Source organism: Sorex araneus, chromosome 4 (genome assembly GCF_027595985.1).
Source record: "Sorex araneus isolate mSorAra2 chromosome 4, mSorAra2.pri, whole genome shotgun sequence".
NCBI lineage: Eukaryota > Metazoa > Chordata > Mammalia > Eulipotyphla > Soricidae > Sorex > Sorex araneus.
The window spans coordinates 193,538,690-193,554,734 of NC_073305.1; the positions used below are offsets into that span (position 1 = coordinate 193,538,690).

The following is a 16,045-nucleotide window of genomic DNA, read 5'->3' on the forward strand; positions in this document are numbered from 1 at the left end:
CCCATCCTGATGGACCAGGCCAGTTCATGTCCCGCTGTGGCAGGCCAGTCCTTGTGGGAGCAGAGATAAATTACTCTGGTGGCATGAGAGGGGCTGGGAGGCATACCCCCAACATGTGAGTTTCCCCCACAAGGCTTTTGAGTCTCCCAGCTCACGGTTCAGGTGCAGGGGTGCTGTCCTGAAGCCTTCAGCTCTGCCCTCGATCCCTCCAGATATTTGCAGTTTGTGTCAAAATAGAGGCCTAGACTAAAGTGTTGGGGGAGATAGAATCTATAGCCTGCAAATAACTAGGCTTGCTTTGTCCGGGCGGAAATGAGTTTAGGAGGAAAAGCCAAAGCCCCCTCAGGGTGAGTCTAATACCTGTGGAATCCGAAGTGAAGGCTCAGAAGCCTCAGAGCTGCATCTGCGCTCAGAGCTCGGTGCCAACATCACCACGTACAGAATATGCCACCATCTTTCCCAGCACCTTTCTCAGTAAGATGCTGTTATCGCGTGCTGACCAGACACAGAACCCACGTCAGGAAGCAGGGCCTGTGGTCTGGGACTCAGATCTCCCAGAGGTCCCTGTTGGCTACATGCGTGCAACATGGGACCTGCCATCCAGGAGCTGCACCGCACCCCCCCCACCCGCCCTCTTCCTTGAGACTCAACCCCAGGGTTGGGTGTTTATTGCTGGAAATTACGAGGAGGTCAAACTCTTTGGAGTCACCCCACAACCTTTGGCAGCGAGGTGAAACGCATCTGCCGTGATAGATGACAGCGGAAGAGCCTTTTGATTCAATAGGCCTTCGGCAAATAGAAAACAGTTGCTGGAAAATTATATTAGAGATGAATAATCTCCTCCATTACAATGTTTCCTTTTCTTTAATGCAATTTGGTTCCAGCCAAATGAACAGAAAGGCCTGGGTGGGGCCTGGCGGTCGGTGGTGGGGGGTGTTACTGGAAGCAGCGGGGTGAGAAGTCTGGGGTGGGCACGGGAGGAGGCCCGCGCCCAGGGCCCCGGCCGTGCCCACGGGAAATTGAATTCCGGGCCCCGCCTGCCCCGTGAATCCAGGGCAGCTGGCAGCCGTCCAGCGCGGGCATGTGAGGCCAGGCGAGGCCGGCCAGGCCGGCCGACCGCCCCAGGTGTGTGGCTGGGGCTCCGCTGCATCCGTCGGGGCGCGGCGCGCGGGCCGGAGGAAGCGGCGATTCTCGGGGTGCGGGGGACCCGACTCGGGAGCGACCCAAGCCCGGGGCGCACGTGCCGGCAGCGCGCTCGCGTCTGGGGGTCGCAGCGACCGGGTGCGGCCCCCGCGGACCCAGCGCACTCCGGCCCCGCCCGGCGCAGGCGGCGGCCTGGGGCGGGGCCCGCGGCGGCCCCGCCCACCCCACGCGGGGCGGGGCCCGGACACGTGACGCGCGCCCCGCCCGGCGGCGGCGGAGGCCCCGGGCCCGAGCCGCGCGCGCTGCAGGAGCCGCGGCGCTCGGTGCTCCCGGCCGCGGCGCTCGGTGCTCCCCGCCGGCCCCGGGCTGCCGGCCGCGGCGCGACCCCGACATGGACGACGGCGGCGGCGGCGAGGGCGGCGAGGGCGGCGGCGGTGAGTGCGGCCGGAGGTGTGGCCGGTCCCGCGGCGGCCTGGGGCGGAGGGTCGCGGGCGGCGCCGGACCCGAGCGGGCAGCTGGCGGCGGGCTCCGGGGTCTCGGGCGGCCCGGGTGGGCTCCGCGGGCTCCGGCACGCCGGGGCCGGCCGACCCCGCCCGGTCTCCGAGCGCGTCCACGCCCTCCGCGGCCCCGCGGGTGGGCGACCTTCCCTGGGGTGCGGCGGGCGAAGTTGGCCCCGCGGGCTGGTCCGGGCGGCCGCGGGCAGGACCCGAGGAGGGTCTCTGGGCAGCAGATCGGGGCTGGGGGCACCCGGCGAGGGTCTCTGGGCAGCGGGTCGCGGCTGGGGGGTCGCGGTCCCGGGGCCGAGGGTCGGGCGGGTGCGGCGCCCCCAGCCCGGCTGGGCAGGGGCCGGGGAGACAGGGCCCCCCGAAGTTGAGGCTCCGCGCTCTCGCCCTCTCCTTTTTGCTGACAGTCCGAATCAGACCCCCTTGAAATAAGGAGCGATTTTGGGGGAAAAAAATCTTAATTACAGGCTGCGAGAGCAGCTGCCTGTCGGCGGCGGCCTCGGGCGGGCGAGTGGCTGTCGGAGGCGCCTCTGGAATCTAAGTGCAGGGCCGGGCCGGACCCAGCGCCCCGCCGGCCTGCGCCCTCCGTGGCCGTGGCCGTGGTGAATTGGCCGGTCCCAGTGGGCCAGGGGGTGAGGTCGCGGGGGGCGTGCTGTTGGTGAAGGGGCGCAGCCGGCGCTGTAGTGTGTGTATGTGTGTGTGTGTGTGCGCGCGCGTGCATGTGTGTGCATGTGTGTATGTGTGCGCGTGTGTCTGTCAGACCCAGGGGTGCGGGCACTGGATTCTCAGGGACACCCGCCTTCGGCTGGCACAGCCCGGGCCCTCCCGCCGCTGCACTTTTTTCTTTTCTTTCTGCAAGTAGGGACAATGGACGGTGGCTGGGTTCAGTGCTGGGCGCTGGGGCTAGGGTGCTGGTTGGGCAGTTTTGTTTGGGAGTTGCTTCCTGCTTTTCTCTCTGGGGTGGATGTGGGAGACTCCAAGGCGAACCCAGGTCTGGAGAGAGCAGAGAGGCGGCCAGTGTTCCCCGGCGCATCAACAAAGGCGGAGATGAAGGAGCAAAAGTCTTGGAACTTTCTTTGAGCTATTAATATCTCTTCTGGGAATGGTTTTGAAATGTGTCTTCTGAGGGCAGATGTGCACTGCACGTCTGTAGAGAACATGGGAAACGCGGTGCCTGGCCCAGGGGGTGGGAGGGGAATTATGCTACAGCCCTTAAAGGGGAATTCTCCGACCTCTGGGAGCGGGTCCTGAGAACAGCAGGTGTGGCCCCTCCAGAACCAGACAGAAACGCAAACAGATCATTCTTCTTCTTCTTCTTCTTCTTCTTTTTTTTGTCACACCTGGCAATGTTCAGAGATTGTTCCTGGCTCTGCACTCAGGAATCATGCTTGGACCCTATGGGATGCTGGGGATCGAACCCGGGTCTGCCGTGTGCAAGGCAAACACGCTACCCATTGTACTATCACTCTGGCCCCCAAACACATTATTCTTAAACTTTATGATCCAAACAGTGAAGAACTCTTTGGATAGTGAGAAATAATGTGGTTTTCACTTAGTCTCTTTCTCTTCTTTCTTCCTGCGGGTGTTGGGAATAATCCAGCCCAGGGCTTTACCCACTCGAGCTCACGCTGCAGCAGAGCCACTCCCTGAGGTTTTCTTTTTGTGTGTTAAATTGTTTTCCTTTTGGGCTACACTGGTGGTGCTCAGGGCTTACCCCTGGCTCTGCCCTCAGGAATCACTGCTGGTTTGGGGGACCATCCGGAGTGCCGGGCTGCATGTAAGACCAGTGCCCTCCCTGCTGTCCTGTCACGCTGACAGCCGGGTCTTTTCTTAGTTTATGGAATGATTGTGTGTTGATGTAAAATTGAAAAGAAGAAAAGAAGAAAATCTTTAAAAACTGTTCTGGGCTGGGAGGTCAGAGCGAGAGTCCAGTGGGTAGGGCATTTGCTTTGTATGCAGACAACGTGGGTATCCCCAGCATCCCATATGGTCCCCTGAACACCCCAGGAGTAATTCCTAAGTGCAGGGGCAGGTGTAACCCCTGTCATCCCGTTGCTCATTGATTTGCTCGAGCGGGCACCAGTAATGTCTCCATTTTGAGACTTGTTACTGTTTTTGGCATATCGAATACACCACAGGTAGCTTGCCAGGCTCTGCCGTGCAGGCAAGATACTCTTGGGAGCTTGCTGGGCTCTCCGAGAGGGGCAGAGGGTAACCCCTGAGCACTGTCAAAAAATAAAAACAAACAAGCAAACAAAAAAAACACAACCCTAAAAACTGTTTCAGGCCAGGCGATAGCACGGAAAGCAGAGTGCTGCCCTGCACGCCTGCCAGTGACCCCCTGGCATCTCTGGTGACCTCCATAACTAAACCAAGTAAAATAATAAAAACGCCCTACCGTGAAGAGGTATGATTTTTTTAAATTAAATTAAATTTTTTTTGAGGTATGATTTTTTTTTTCTTTTGGTCTTTGGGCCCCACATGTCATGCTCAGGGCTTTTTCCCAGTTCAAGGATTGTTCCTCATGGGGCTCAGGGGACCATATGGGGGGCTGGGGATCATACCCGAATTTATCAGTGTCTATATATAAAACACCCAGCGTTGCCCAGGGCTTACTCCTGGCTCTGCACTCAGGAATCTCTCCTGGCAGTGCTTGGGGGATCATAAGGAGTGCCGGGGATCGAACCCAGGTCAGCTGCGTGCAAGGCCCTCCCCACTGTCCTAGCACTCCAGCCCCTCTCACTGTATAAATATTGTTGTGCAGGGCAAGTGTCTTAACTTCCCTATTAACAATCCAGCCCCATGGTTGCTTTTGTGTATGTTGGGGGGGGGCGGAGGGGTCTCCCTAGCAGTGGTGGTGGCCACCAGGGCCGCACTGCCGTGCTCGGGAGCCATGTGGGACCGGGGGGCCCCAGGCCAAGTGCCCGCCTGCCGCTCTCTCCCCAGGCTGGCTGGGACTGTGAAGGTCGATTAAAATCCTCCCTGGCGTCTGTGCCGGGGATCGGACCCGCAACTGCACTGAGCATGTGCTCTGCCACTGAGGCACAGGCCCGGCCAAAAGCTTCTTCCCTGGCGTGTAGAATACACTTATAAATATGTTTGGCAGCCGTAGAGTTTTATTTTTAAATAAATTAAATCCTTTCTCCATTTTGAAGCTAGTCGTTATGCAATGATCGGTGTCTCAGTTTGACGTGCTCGTGCTGAGCTCCTGGCCGTTTGTCCGTCACCCTGCGGTTGTGGTGGGAGCAGCGGGCCTCCTGGTGTGAAGCCCGAGCTCTCCCTGGCCGTCACCCACTCCCCTTGAGACAGACTTCCTACACGGGGGAGTGGGGTGTCGGGCCAGAATGATAGGACAGCGGGAGGGCGCTTGCTTGCCTGTCACACATCCAGTCCAGGTTTGATCCTTGGCATCCCTGAGCACCACCAGGGGGGGATTCCTGAATGCAGAGACAGGAGGAACCCCTAAGCCTTGCCAGGTGTATCTGAAACAGTCCCCTCAAAGAAAGGGGGGTCTCAGAGAGATAAGGCAGGTGCTTGCTGTATGGAGCCAATCTTGGTGGATCTGGCACCACCAAGAGGGACTCCTGAGTATGTAGTCTGTGGCGGGGAGTAGCCCTGAGCACCTCCAGGTGAGGCCCGATCCCTGCCCCCTAAGAACTAGCTTTGTGCTGGGGCTCTGTGGCAGTGTGCGTACCTCCTCGGGGACCCCGGGATCCGTGCCTGGCACCGTGCCATCCCCCCGAGTGGTCCCCGCCACAAGTACCCGCTGGGTGTGGCCTGGCCACCCCCACCTCGGACGGAAACGCTTTGCATTAAAGCTCCTGTTTCTAGCCCCGGCCTTTGAGACGGGGTGACCGGTGGCCAGCTGTGAAGCATAACTTTTTGGGTGTATTTTTAGAGCTGAGTCCCGAACTTTGGAGTGGAAGTGGCCGTGAGTTTCAGCTTGTTTACAAGACACAGTAAATAATCTGTTGGAGCAGGAGTTACAGCGGAGGCCGGAGATAACGGAGCAGCTCTTCGTGCTCGGCAGCTGGGGCGCGGCCAGGGCGCTGCAGCACGGGGGAGGGTGTTTGCTCCCCGTGCACCCGTAGTGGTTCCTGAGTGCAGAGCCAGGGGACGCTGCTGGCTGTGCTCCTCAATGCTGGCGCTGCTCGGGGGAGGCTGGGGAGCACCTGGGAGTGTTCCCCCAGCACCTCTCAACAGGGTTTGAAGACGGTTCTTACTGGGGGTTCTGGGTTCGGGCCTTTCTCGATCCTCCCAGGCTCAGCAGAGGGAGCACTGGCAGCGGGGGCCCATGGCTGCCCTCTCTGGGCGCTGCCCCCCACGTCGTACCCCTGCTTGGTGGGTGAGCGTCTGTCCGGCCACAGCTACCCAGTCACCCTCTGTCTCCCCGTGCTCTGCTGGGCGCGTGTCTGTTCCCTGCTGGGGGGGTGGGATGGTGCCCCTCAGTATGTGTTGGGCCGAGCCTTCCCCGCCAAGCTCCTGCACCTCCCTCTGCAGTCTGAACCTTCTGTGGCCCCAGGCGCCCCTTGGCCTGACTTCCAGGCGCGGTCCCCTCTCCACCCGTGCTTCTGAAGGCAGCCGCACTGCCGCCACCTTCCCTCAGCCCTGGCTTCTCGCAGGGACTCAGGTCACAGTGCAAATGGCTACTTTTTAAAAAATTTAAAAGTTAACAATTTGGGTTATTCCTGGCAGTGCTTGGGGGACCACATGGGATGCTGGGAATAGAACCCCAGTCAGCCGTGTCAAGTCAGTCTTAAGGAAATGGGGCTTTTAAAACCGCGAGGGTGTGAGTACTTGGACGCCATTTTCTGGGAGGGGATCTTTTGAGCGCTGGCCACCCGTCTGTCCATCCCTGTGGGCGCCAGCTCTGCCCAGGCCTCAGTGGAAGGTGTGTGACCTTGGCCGGGTGGGCCCAGGGGTGCTGGGAGTGAGGGGGGTGTTGCGGTAAGGGATCGGGGTCCCTAGAGGGCTTGTTCAGTCACAGCAAACAGAAGGTGCCTGCATGCTGCTGCCCTGCTTGGTCCTTGTTTGGGTTTGGTCTGGGCCACACAGGTACCGCTCAGGGCTGACTCTGCCTCTGCTCCCAGGGCACCGTGTGTGGGGCCAGGATCACCTTCACCCTTGTTCAGTCTATCCAGCCTCCTTAAAGAGACTGAGGAAGCCCGCGTGAGAGTGGGATTCTCCGAAGGCTGGACCAGCCCGAGTTCCCTGGCTGAGGGGAGAGGAACGAGCCCGCAACGCTTTTAGGGCAGCACTCTCGCTTTCTCAGACATGAGGAAAGTTGATTCCGGCTGCTCCATGCTGCTTCCACCTTGAGGAAACCAGAGGGCTGGGGAGGAAACACCCTTTTTTGCATTTGTTTTTAGGTTTTGTTTTTTTTTGGGGGGGGTCACACCTGGCGATGCACAGGGGTTGCTCCTGGTTCTGCATTCAGGAATTACTCCTGGCGGTGCTCGGGGGACCATATGGACCATATGGGATGCTGGGAATCGAACTCTGGTCGGCCACGTGCAAGGCAAACGGCCTACCCGCTGTACTATCACTCCAGCCCCTGGGTTTGTTTTTAGGGTCACACCTAAAAACTCTGGTGCTTGGGGATCACTTTTTGTTTCTTTTTGGGTCACACCCAGTGATGCTCAGGGGTTACTCCTGGCTCATATACTCAGGAATTACTCCTGGTGGTGCTGGGGGACCCTATGGGATGCCGGGGGTCGAACCTGGGTCGGCTGTGTGCAAGGCAAATGCCCTCCCTACTATGCTATCGCTCCAGTCCCTCAGGGATCACTCTTTTTTTTTTGGGGGGGGGTCACACCCAGGGATGCTCTAGGGTTACTCCTGGCTCTGCACTCAGGAATTACTCCTGGCGGTGCTCAGGGGACCATATGGGATGCTGGGAATCGAACTCAGATCAGCCGCGTGCAAGGCAAACGCCCTCCCGGCTGTGCTACTGCTCCAGCCCCTCAGGGATCACTCTTGACGGTGTTTGGGGCAACAGAAAAGTAAAGAAGGGAAGCATGTGGGCTGCCCCCAACCACCCCAGTGGGGTGTGGGCCCATGAGGCTGTGCGTGTGCGTTTGAGGGAGTCGGGCGTGGGGTGCTCAGGCTGCAAGGGACAGAGAGGCCTAGAGCGCCGGAGGCGGGTGGGGTGGGGGGAGTCAGGAAGGCCAGGAAGGGGCTGAGGGGTCCTGGCCCGGCGGCCTCCCAGCCACGGGACGCCACGGGGAGTGGAGATGGAGCCTGTGTTCTCGGACGCTGAGCCCCCTGCCCCTGGCGGGGCTTCCTCCTGCCCCGGGCCCCCCTCCCCATCTTCCTGCCCCGCCTGCACCTGCCCTCCCTGCCTGTGTTCTCACCTTAGGGTGCGGGGCTGGGGGTATGAGGCTGAGGGCGGGTGGCCCTGTGCTGGGGCTGCCCCCTTGGCCTGCCGGCCCCTCTCCCTGCCCTGCCCTGCCCGGGCCGGTGGCACTTGCTGGCCCAGCTGTTTCCCACAGTCCATTGGTCTCTCTTACCTGCTTCACTTGGATTTTACATTGTTGTCACAGGTGGGGGCCGAAGTGGGCTCCTGGGGCCGCAGGGGGGCTGCGGGTGGACAGTGGGCTTCCCTCTCCGCTGACTCGGAGCCCCCGGAGCGCCGACACGTGCTGCCAGCACCATGGGGGGCCAGGCTCCCCGAAACCAAGTGGGCTTGGCCACGGCGTGGCCGAGGAAGTGGGCCTGTGGGCACGGGGTGATGGCTGGGTGTCTGGCTGGCTGGAGTGAGAAGGGGGGGCCCTGGGAGGTGCGGTCGGGGAGACTTGTGAGGGTTTATTCATTTTCTGGGCAGGGGGCACTCTGCGCTCTGCCTGGCCTGTTCCCATCTGCGTCCATCTGTGTGACATGTCCCAGGTGTCTGCGGCCAGAGAAATTGGCAGGCAGAAGGTCTGGCTCTGGCCTTGCCCATCCCGTGCACCCCTCCACTTTCTTCTCTCCGACCTATGCCGGCCGTTTCTCGCCAGGTTCCGCTCAGCCCGCCCGTCTGGCAGGTTCTGCGTCTGGGCCGTTTGTCCTCTCAGCATTCTCTGTGCTGTGAGGAAACAGTTTTGTTTTGGGGCCACACCTGCAGTGCTCAGGGATGACTCCTCTCTCTGTGCTCAGGGGCCATATGGGGTACTGGGGATCGAACCTGGGTCCACCACGTGCAGAGCACGTGCCCTCCCCACTGTTCTCCCACCCTGGCCCCAAGGATGGGGCTCTTGAGCCCCAGCTTTAGTCCTTGTGCCACTGTGGCACCACAGGGTGTGGCCCCCTCACCCTTAGGAGACAGCTCTTGGGGGCCTTGCTGAAAGCTGGGGTGTTCCCCAGGGCCTCCTTGCCAGCCCCTAGAAGGCTTTCGTGTCCTGCTGCCGAGGCCCCGTCTTGGCTTGTGTCTGTGACCTCCGGTGTCTCCTGAGCGTCAGCGAGTGTCTCGGGGAAGGGGGAGCCTCGGAGCTCGTCCCCGCTGCCTGCTTCCTGCCTGGCCCTTGGCAGAGGTGCTCTGCAGCGCAGAGCCCGACTGGGCTGTGAGGTGGAACTTTTTCACCCCCAGCTATTCCGAGGCGATGATGGGAAAGGAGGGGGCTGCAGGTCTCCGGGGGCTGGTGCTTGGAGATGCACCTGGAGGCAGCGGGCAGGGGTGAGGGGGAGCGGGGAGTGGGGAAGGAGGCTTGGCCTCTGGGGCCCAGGAAGAACAGGCCACGGTCAGGGGCCCTGCGGGTGGCACTCGGGCAGGCTGGCAGAGCAGGCCATGCGGAGCAGGGGATCAGACTCAGGGTCTCATGCGCCAGGCCTGGGCCCGGCCCCACTGAAAAGCCAGGAGAGAAATGGAAGGGGAAAGAGGTTTCCTCCTGCTCCCTCGGAAGCCGCTTCAGGTCTGCGGCACGTGAGCTGAGTGCTCCTTCCTGGTCACTGGTCTGTCCGACTCTTGGCTGGCAGGACAAGCGAGGACAGACCTGGGTGCGTGGGCAGGAGTCACTGGGGGATCTGCCTCCCAGAACCCCGGGAGCAGGGGACAGGAACTGCCCGGCCCCTCCCTGGCCCTCTGGAGTCCGCAGCCGCTTTTCAGCCTTTTTCGACGGCTCCTGTGCTCTGGACGGAGGCCGCCGGCCTGCCTGTGCAGCGCCTGTTTCCCCGCCGCCCTGCTCAGGTCCAGATGTTTGGCAGCGCCAGGCAGCGCCAGGCCGCGCCTTCCTGCGGCCCTGACTCACTGCATGGGAACCTGCGCGCTGGCGTTTACCCTGGACGGCGGCGCTTCCTCTCCCGTGGACAGCCTGAGGGACACGCGCTGGCGATGGGTCCCTGCAGGCAGCACAGGGCCGAGCTAGCTGGTCGCTAGGAAGTTGAAAACAATCTTGTTTTCATTTTCAAGTGAACATCTGGGTTGCATTTACTCTGCTACATTCTGGAGCTTCTTTCAAACCACAGTTTGGTAACGTGGGGGTCCAGAGGGACGGGGCTGTGTCTGCAGCTGCCTCGGCTGGGGTGGCCCAGAGACCGCCAGCGATGGCCAATGTTTCTTTCTTTCTTTTTATAGAATGTAACTTTTTTTTTTCAAAATATAACTTTTGAAGCAATCCCTTGAATATATTTATTTGTCAGTGGCTTCAGGGGCCACATCAGGCCCTTGGCAGGGGTTGCTCTGGTGCTGTGGGGGTCATTGGCCGTGCTGGGGGCCCAGTCACCCCCATGTGCAGCCTGTGCCCCAGCCCTCTGAGGGGTCTCCTGGCCTTTGAAGAAAGAATTTACTGTGTTTGGGGACACTCTTAGGGCTGACTCCTGGCTCTGTCTCAGAGATCACTCCCACCGGGGCCCCGGGGGCCAGATGGGGTGCCGGAGATGGGATCCAGGTCAGCTGCGTGCAAGGGACGCACCCTCCCCTCTGGACTAATGCTCCGACCATAACCTCTTTAATTAATTAATTAATTAATTTATTGCTTTTTGGGTCACACCCAGCGATGCTCAGGGGTCACTCCTGGCTCTGCACTCAGGAATTACTCCTGGTGGTGCTTGAGGGACCATATGGGATGCTGGGAATGGAACCCGGGTCGACTGCGTGCAAGGCAAACGCCCTCCCCACTGTGCTGTCGCTCCAGCCCCAACCCTTGATTTTAAACCAAGAATGTCGATGCTGGGGGTGTGGGGACCGGCCTGACAGGCGTTGTCTGTTGCCTCAGAGGCTGTAGCCATCACGCTCACTCCCTGGAAGGACCCGGGGGTCCAGATACAGGTCCACGGACCGGGTCCTTTTTGGACATGAGCTGTGTCACTGTGTAGGGGATGGCAGTGCTCGGAGAAGCCGGCCAGCGTGAAGCAGCCCCTTTGCCATGGGGGGTGCCCTTGGCACTGCCCCCAATGTGTGGGCGGGCTGGCTGGGGCTGCTGGTGGGCGCCCTGCCCCCGCCCTCCTTGCCCTCTTCTGGCCTTGCAGGACACTGAATGGCCTCCTTGTTTATTACCATCGGGGGTGCCGGCAGCTGGGCTCTGGGTCAGCTCAGGCAGCTTGGTCCTGGGGTCCCACCTGGGGGCAGAGGCTCTGGGGGACAGGTGGAAGGGGACCGTCCTGGTCTGAAAGCAGAGCAGCTGCATTTGGTGACCCCGACGGCTCTGGGCGAGCATCTCCTCTTCCCGCAGAGTCCGGGAGAGGCGGGGTGGGGGGAGCCAGTTGTCCCCTTTGGGGCTTCATGACGCTCTGTCCGTGGTTGCAGTGGACCCACAGCTGGGGCAGGCCTGGCACTGCACACTTTCCCACGCTGGCCCCGGTCATCAGCGGCTGCCTTTCCTGCACAGAGGTCGCGGGGGTGGGGGGGTGGGTCACGATGCTCTTGGGCCTCCCACTGCCCAGAGGCCTGGCTCGTGGTTGCTCAGGCGCCTCCGTCCCCCAGGGCATGTTTGGTCTATGCTCCCGCTCCTGTGAGTGTGGGGCCGAGTCCCCTGCCAGCAGCCGGCTCCGTCTCCTCACAAGTGTCCGGGTCGGGCTGGACCTGCAGAGCATGGCTCAGCCCCCTGCCCCCCAGTCTAGAATGAGGGAGATGTGCGCCTGCCCTCTGCCCGGCCCTGCTGCTCCGTCCCCGGCCGGCGCTGGCTTCTGTAAGCGTCTCCTAGTGCCACCAAGCCTGGCTGGGGACGCAGCCAAGGGCCCGCTCGGGGACTCCCATCTGCTCCGTCCCTCTCCTCTGGGCTGAGGTTGGGGTGTAGGACGGGCCCTGGGACAGTCCCTCGCTTTGGAGAGGCCTTGGAGGGGGCCAGGAGTGGATGTTGGGTAACTGGCTCCTCACCCCGCAGTTAAGTCGGGTCTCAGTTGGGGGCCAAGGGGTCTGTGTACTGCACGGCCGCACGGGACCCCTACCCTGGGCTTTGGTGTCAGGGCGGGAGGGTGTTTGCCTCAGTGTTGGGGGCGGGGCAGGGGGTATCTGTCCTCAGTGTCAAGGCGGGGGGTGTTTGTCCTCAGTGTCAGGGGGTGGGGGGCTGTCTGTCCTCAATGTCAGGATGGACATTGAGCTGGACTCTGGGCCCCTCTGCCCTTTCTCTGGGGACCCATGGTGGGGTGGGCCGGTGCCCTGGGCCTGTGGGGGTGCCGCAGAGTGGAGGGCATTTCTGGTCATTGTCTGTGAGACCCCAGGCCCACACCGGCTCATGGAAGTAGGGCCCGTGTCTCACCAGGACCCCTCGGGTCTGTCTGGGCCCCCTGGAGCCCCTGGGTCACCATGTTGCTTGGGACTCCAGCGTCTCGTCTCTGCAAAGGACTTTATTCTGTGGAGATTGTGTTTGTTTTTGCTTTGGGGCTCACTCGTGGCCCGGTTCTGGGGCTTCTGTGACAATGGTCCAGCCTGGATCTCCCTTTGGCATGACCCCAGTGACCCACTGACATTTAGAACTCCTCAGCAACTGGCAAGCCCATTTCTTTGTTTTGTCGGTTTGGGGTCACTTCCGCCCTGCGCTTTTGGGGGGGGCATGCTCGATTGGCCCATGAGGTTCCCTCCGGTATTATGTGGCTCCGCAGCGGGCAGCCCCGGTGTGGGGTGGCGGGGGCCTTCCAGGGCGGTGCCTGGCTGGCGTGTTCGCTTTGCTGCACACCCGTGAATGTGGCCTGTTGGCTCCGGTCCCACTTGCTGTTCTACTTCTCAGGGGGGTGCCCGGGAGCCTGGCGCCACCTGAAGCCTGTCAGGCCGCCTACTGTGGAGGCTGAGGGCGTCCGGCTCCGCAGAACCCGGTGCCTGGCTCCTGTCCTCACGCAGGGCTGGACCGGGAGCCGAGGCTCGCGCTGAAACGTTCCCTGAGACAGATGGATCTCCGGCCTGGCCAGCAGATACCGGTGCCGGGGGTTCCGGCGGGGACTGAGCCTTCCTCTCCTCCACGGGCCAAAGCCCCGGGGTCCCAGGGTGCATAAGGCCGTGCTCTGCCCTGCACCCTGCCATCGCCCGCCCAGGTTGGCTCTCAGGCCCCTGCCACCAGGGCTGACTGTTGATGCTGGGACTTCCGGTGATGGCCTCACACACGCATTGTTTGGCGTTTCGAGAAAGGAAAGGGCAGGGTGGGAAAAAGAAAATGACACTCCGCACGCCAGAAGGCATTTGAGACAGCCTCGGCTGCTCGCCGTGACTCACCCTTCCAGCATGGCGTGTCCCCTGGGCTCTGTGTGTATGCGTGTGTGCGCGCATACATGTGTGTGGTGTGCATATGTGCGCTTGTATGTGGCCATGTGAGCTGGGGGATAGGGAGGCCCTCTGGTGGTGTGAGCTGGAGATGGGGGTGAGGAGGGGTCGCTCTGTTCGGCTCTCTTCAGCCCTGCAGTCCTGGTGTCTGGTCATGCATCCATGCGTGCCTGTCCCTGGCTGCTGGCCCTGCCGCATGCATGTCCTCTGACTGGCTCTCTGAGGATCCGGGAGCCCGTCGTCGTCCTGCGGCGGGACCGGAAGCCCTGTGGCTTTCCCATCCTCGTGTGTCTCCCACGGTTTGTCTTCCTCTTTCCTGGCTCAGATTCCCTCTAATTGCAGCCAGGCATCCCGTCTGGGCCCGCGTGGGTGCGGCTCCGGCCCCCGGGCCCTCCTCAGATGGGGTTTCACGGCAGCTTTCCCGGGATCCCCTGGCGCTATTTTTAGGCTTCCTGGTCTGACACCCGGAACTGGCGTGGGGCTCTGTGGCAGGGGCACGCGTGTGGCTTTGGGGGCGGCTTCTTCCCATGGTGCCAAGGAGGGCGCACACAGCTCAGAGGTCCATTGCATTGCTATGTTATTGGTTCACGGGGGTCTTCCCAGCGTTGCTCAGGGCTCGGGATCCACTCCCAGTGGGCACTGCATGCTCCCGGTCATCCTGTTCTTGGACTTGGTGCTGCTGCCTGGAACTGGGGGGCCTGGGGACACGGGGACTAACTGTGCCAGGCACGGAATCCACTCGGCCTCACCGTCATTCCCCAGAGCCAATCCTGGCCTGGGCAGTGGGGTCGAGGCTCTCAGCTGCCCCGGCTGGGCGTGGAGGGAAGGAGCCGCCTGTTCTTTCAGAGGCCAAGGCTCAGGGTCCTGCCAGTCCCCTGAGGATGCTGTAGCCCTGGAGCTGAGCCACTGTCACTCCCTCCTGCCGCTGGAGTGTGCCGATGGCCTGAGCAGAAGCCACCCTGGGCCCACTGTCCGCCCTGGACCCTCTTTCACGACAGCCGTGCCTGCAGGGCCCGTGTGAGGGGCCGACACCAGGGGCTTCGCTTGCCACTGGCCCGTGGCTGCATCTCTGGCATCTCTGGCCTGTGGGTCTTGCTGGCACGGAGAGATGGCGGGTTTGGGCAGGACGGTTGCCCCCGTGCTATGGCAGCTCCTGCCCCCTGTCTGTGGCTGCTCTGCTTCCGCCGAGGTTCTCAGGGAGTCGGACCCACTGGTCCTTGTCAGGAGCCCCCAGCACGCTGTGGGAGGAGGGCACACGGCCCCTGAACCCCTAGATCCCAGCTGTGAGTGGTCCCCCATTCCTGCCACAGAAGCACCCTTGGGGAAGGGACAGAGCTGGACAAACTTACGGACAGAGCGCGGTTGGCGGCGGGGGGAGGGAGGCAAGTGCTCTCTGCCGAGCCCAGAATCTCCTGGCACTGGGTCCAGCATCAGAGGCCCGTCCCTGTCACTGGGGTGACAGGAAAGAGGTGACAAGCCATGTCATGGCGCCACGTGGACGAGGAGACCCCAGGGCTGGCGTTGGCCCTGAGCCCTGCTCAAGGACATGCTGTTTGCTGCCCTGCGTGTGGAGTGGGGGCAGAGCAACCCCGGGTTCTGGGGGGATGGCCCCCTGGGTAGAGCCTTTGTGGCCGGAGGTCGCCCCTCTGGGGTGGGCTGAACTGGATGGGGGCGGAGCCACTTGGGATCTGTGGGGGCAGAGAAGGACATTGCCCGGAAGTGGGGCCACCCTGGCGTGGGAGGTGCTACCCCCACCCCCGGCATCCGCTCGCTGCCTTCCAGCTGGAGCCCGAGAAGCGGCCAAGCCTAAGGAGAGCCAGCTGCTCCGCCCCGCCCCGCCCCCGTCCCCGTCCCGACTTGTTCCCATCCCCATCCCCAGCCCCGGGACCTTAGTTCTGCTCAGCCCGACAGGGAAAGTGGCCTCACAGCACTGATAAGGGAGACCGCAGAGTCCACCCGGCTCCCACATGCGGCCTGTGGGCCATCCCTGGGGCCAGGTCCCATGGCCAGACCCCGTGGACACAGACAGGCTCTGCAGGTCGAGACAGCATCTGTGGACAGGCCCACGAGCGCTCCTCGGACTGTGCTGGGGTGGGCCGAGGACACACCAAGAGGAGGCTTGGGGAGCCCCCCGGGGCTGGAACCCCGCAGACTTCTGGCCCGTGGGATGCAGATGGGCAGGACAGGTCAGCTCTGTGCTCTTGGGGGTGCTCCGGAGACGGCCTTGCTCCCCCTGCAGGGGTCGGTGCCCCTGTAGAGATGCAGGGAGTTGGGCCATGCTGTCATACCTGTGGGGAGAGGACCCTAGTCAGAGGTTCTGGGAGAGAACACGGGGACCCGGGTGGGTGTCGGGCCCGGACCTGTGGCCAGGTGGTTCTGTAGGGGCCACAGTTGGGCTAGCACTGCCCGGCCCTCTGAGCGCCCTTGGCACCCACTGTCTGTGCCTCCTCTGGGCGTGCTGGGCTTCACCTACCCCTGTGCGCGGTTTCTTTTTTGGGTTTGAGGCCACATCTCAAGCCTTCTTGGCTCTGCACTCAGGGATCACTCCTGGGGAGCTTGGGGGGGGGGGCCCTGTGGGATGCTGGGGATGGAACCCGGGTTGGCCGTGTGCCAGGCAGATGCCCTCTCTGTGGTGCATTGGTTCGGCCCACCAGCGTGGCTGGAGTGGGTTGGAATAATCCTGGTGTAGGGAGGTTCCTTTTAAAGCCCTGAGGTTGGAACTGTTCATGCGATG

At 62.1% G+C, this 16,045-nt stretch overlaps 1 protein-coding gene across 1 annotated transcript in view; it reads left to right on the forward strand.

Annotated features, from left to right (window-relative positions):
- Window positions 1-1,421: 1,421 nt before the first annotated feature.
- CYTH3 (cytohesin 3) overlaps window positions 1,422-16,045 on the forward strand; it is a 30,580-nt gene continuing 15,956 nt past the window's right edge. Inside the window, exon 1 of the mRNA XM_055135339.1 lies at window positions 1,422-1,577. Coding sequence (XP_054991314.1) covers window positions 1,535-1,577 — 43 coding nt within the window. The 5' untranslated portion in view covers window positions 1,422-1,534. The remainder of the gene's footprint in view (window positions 1,578-16,045) is intronic.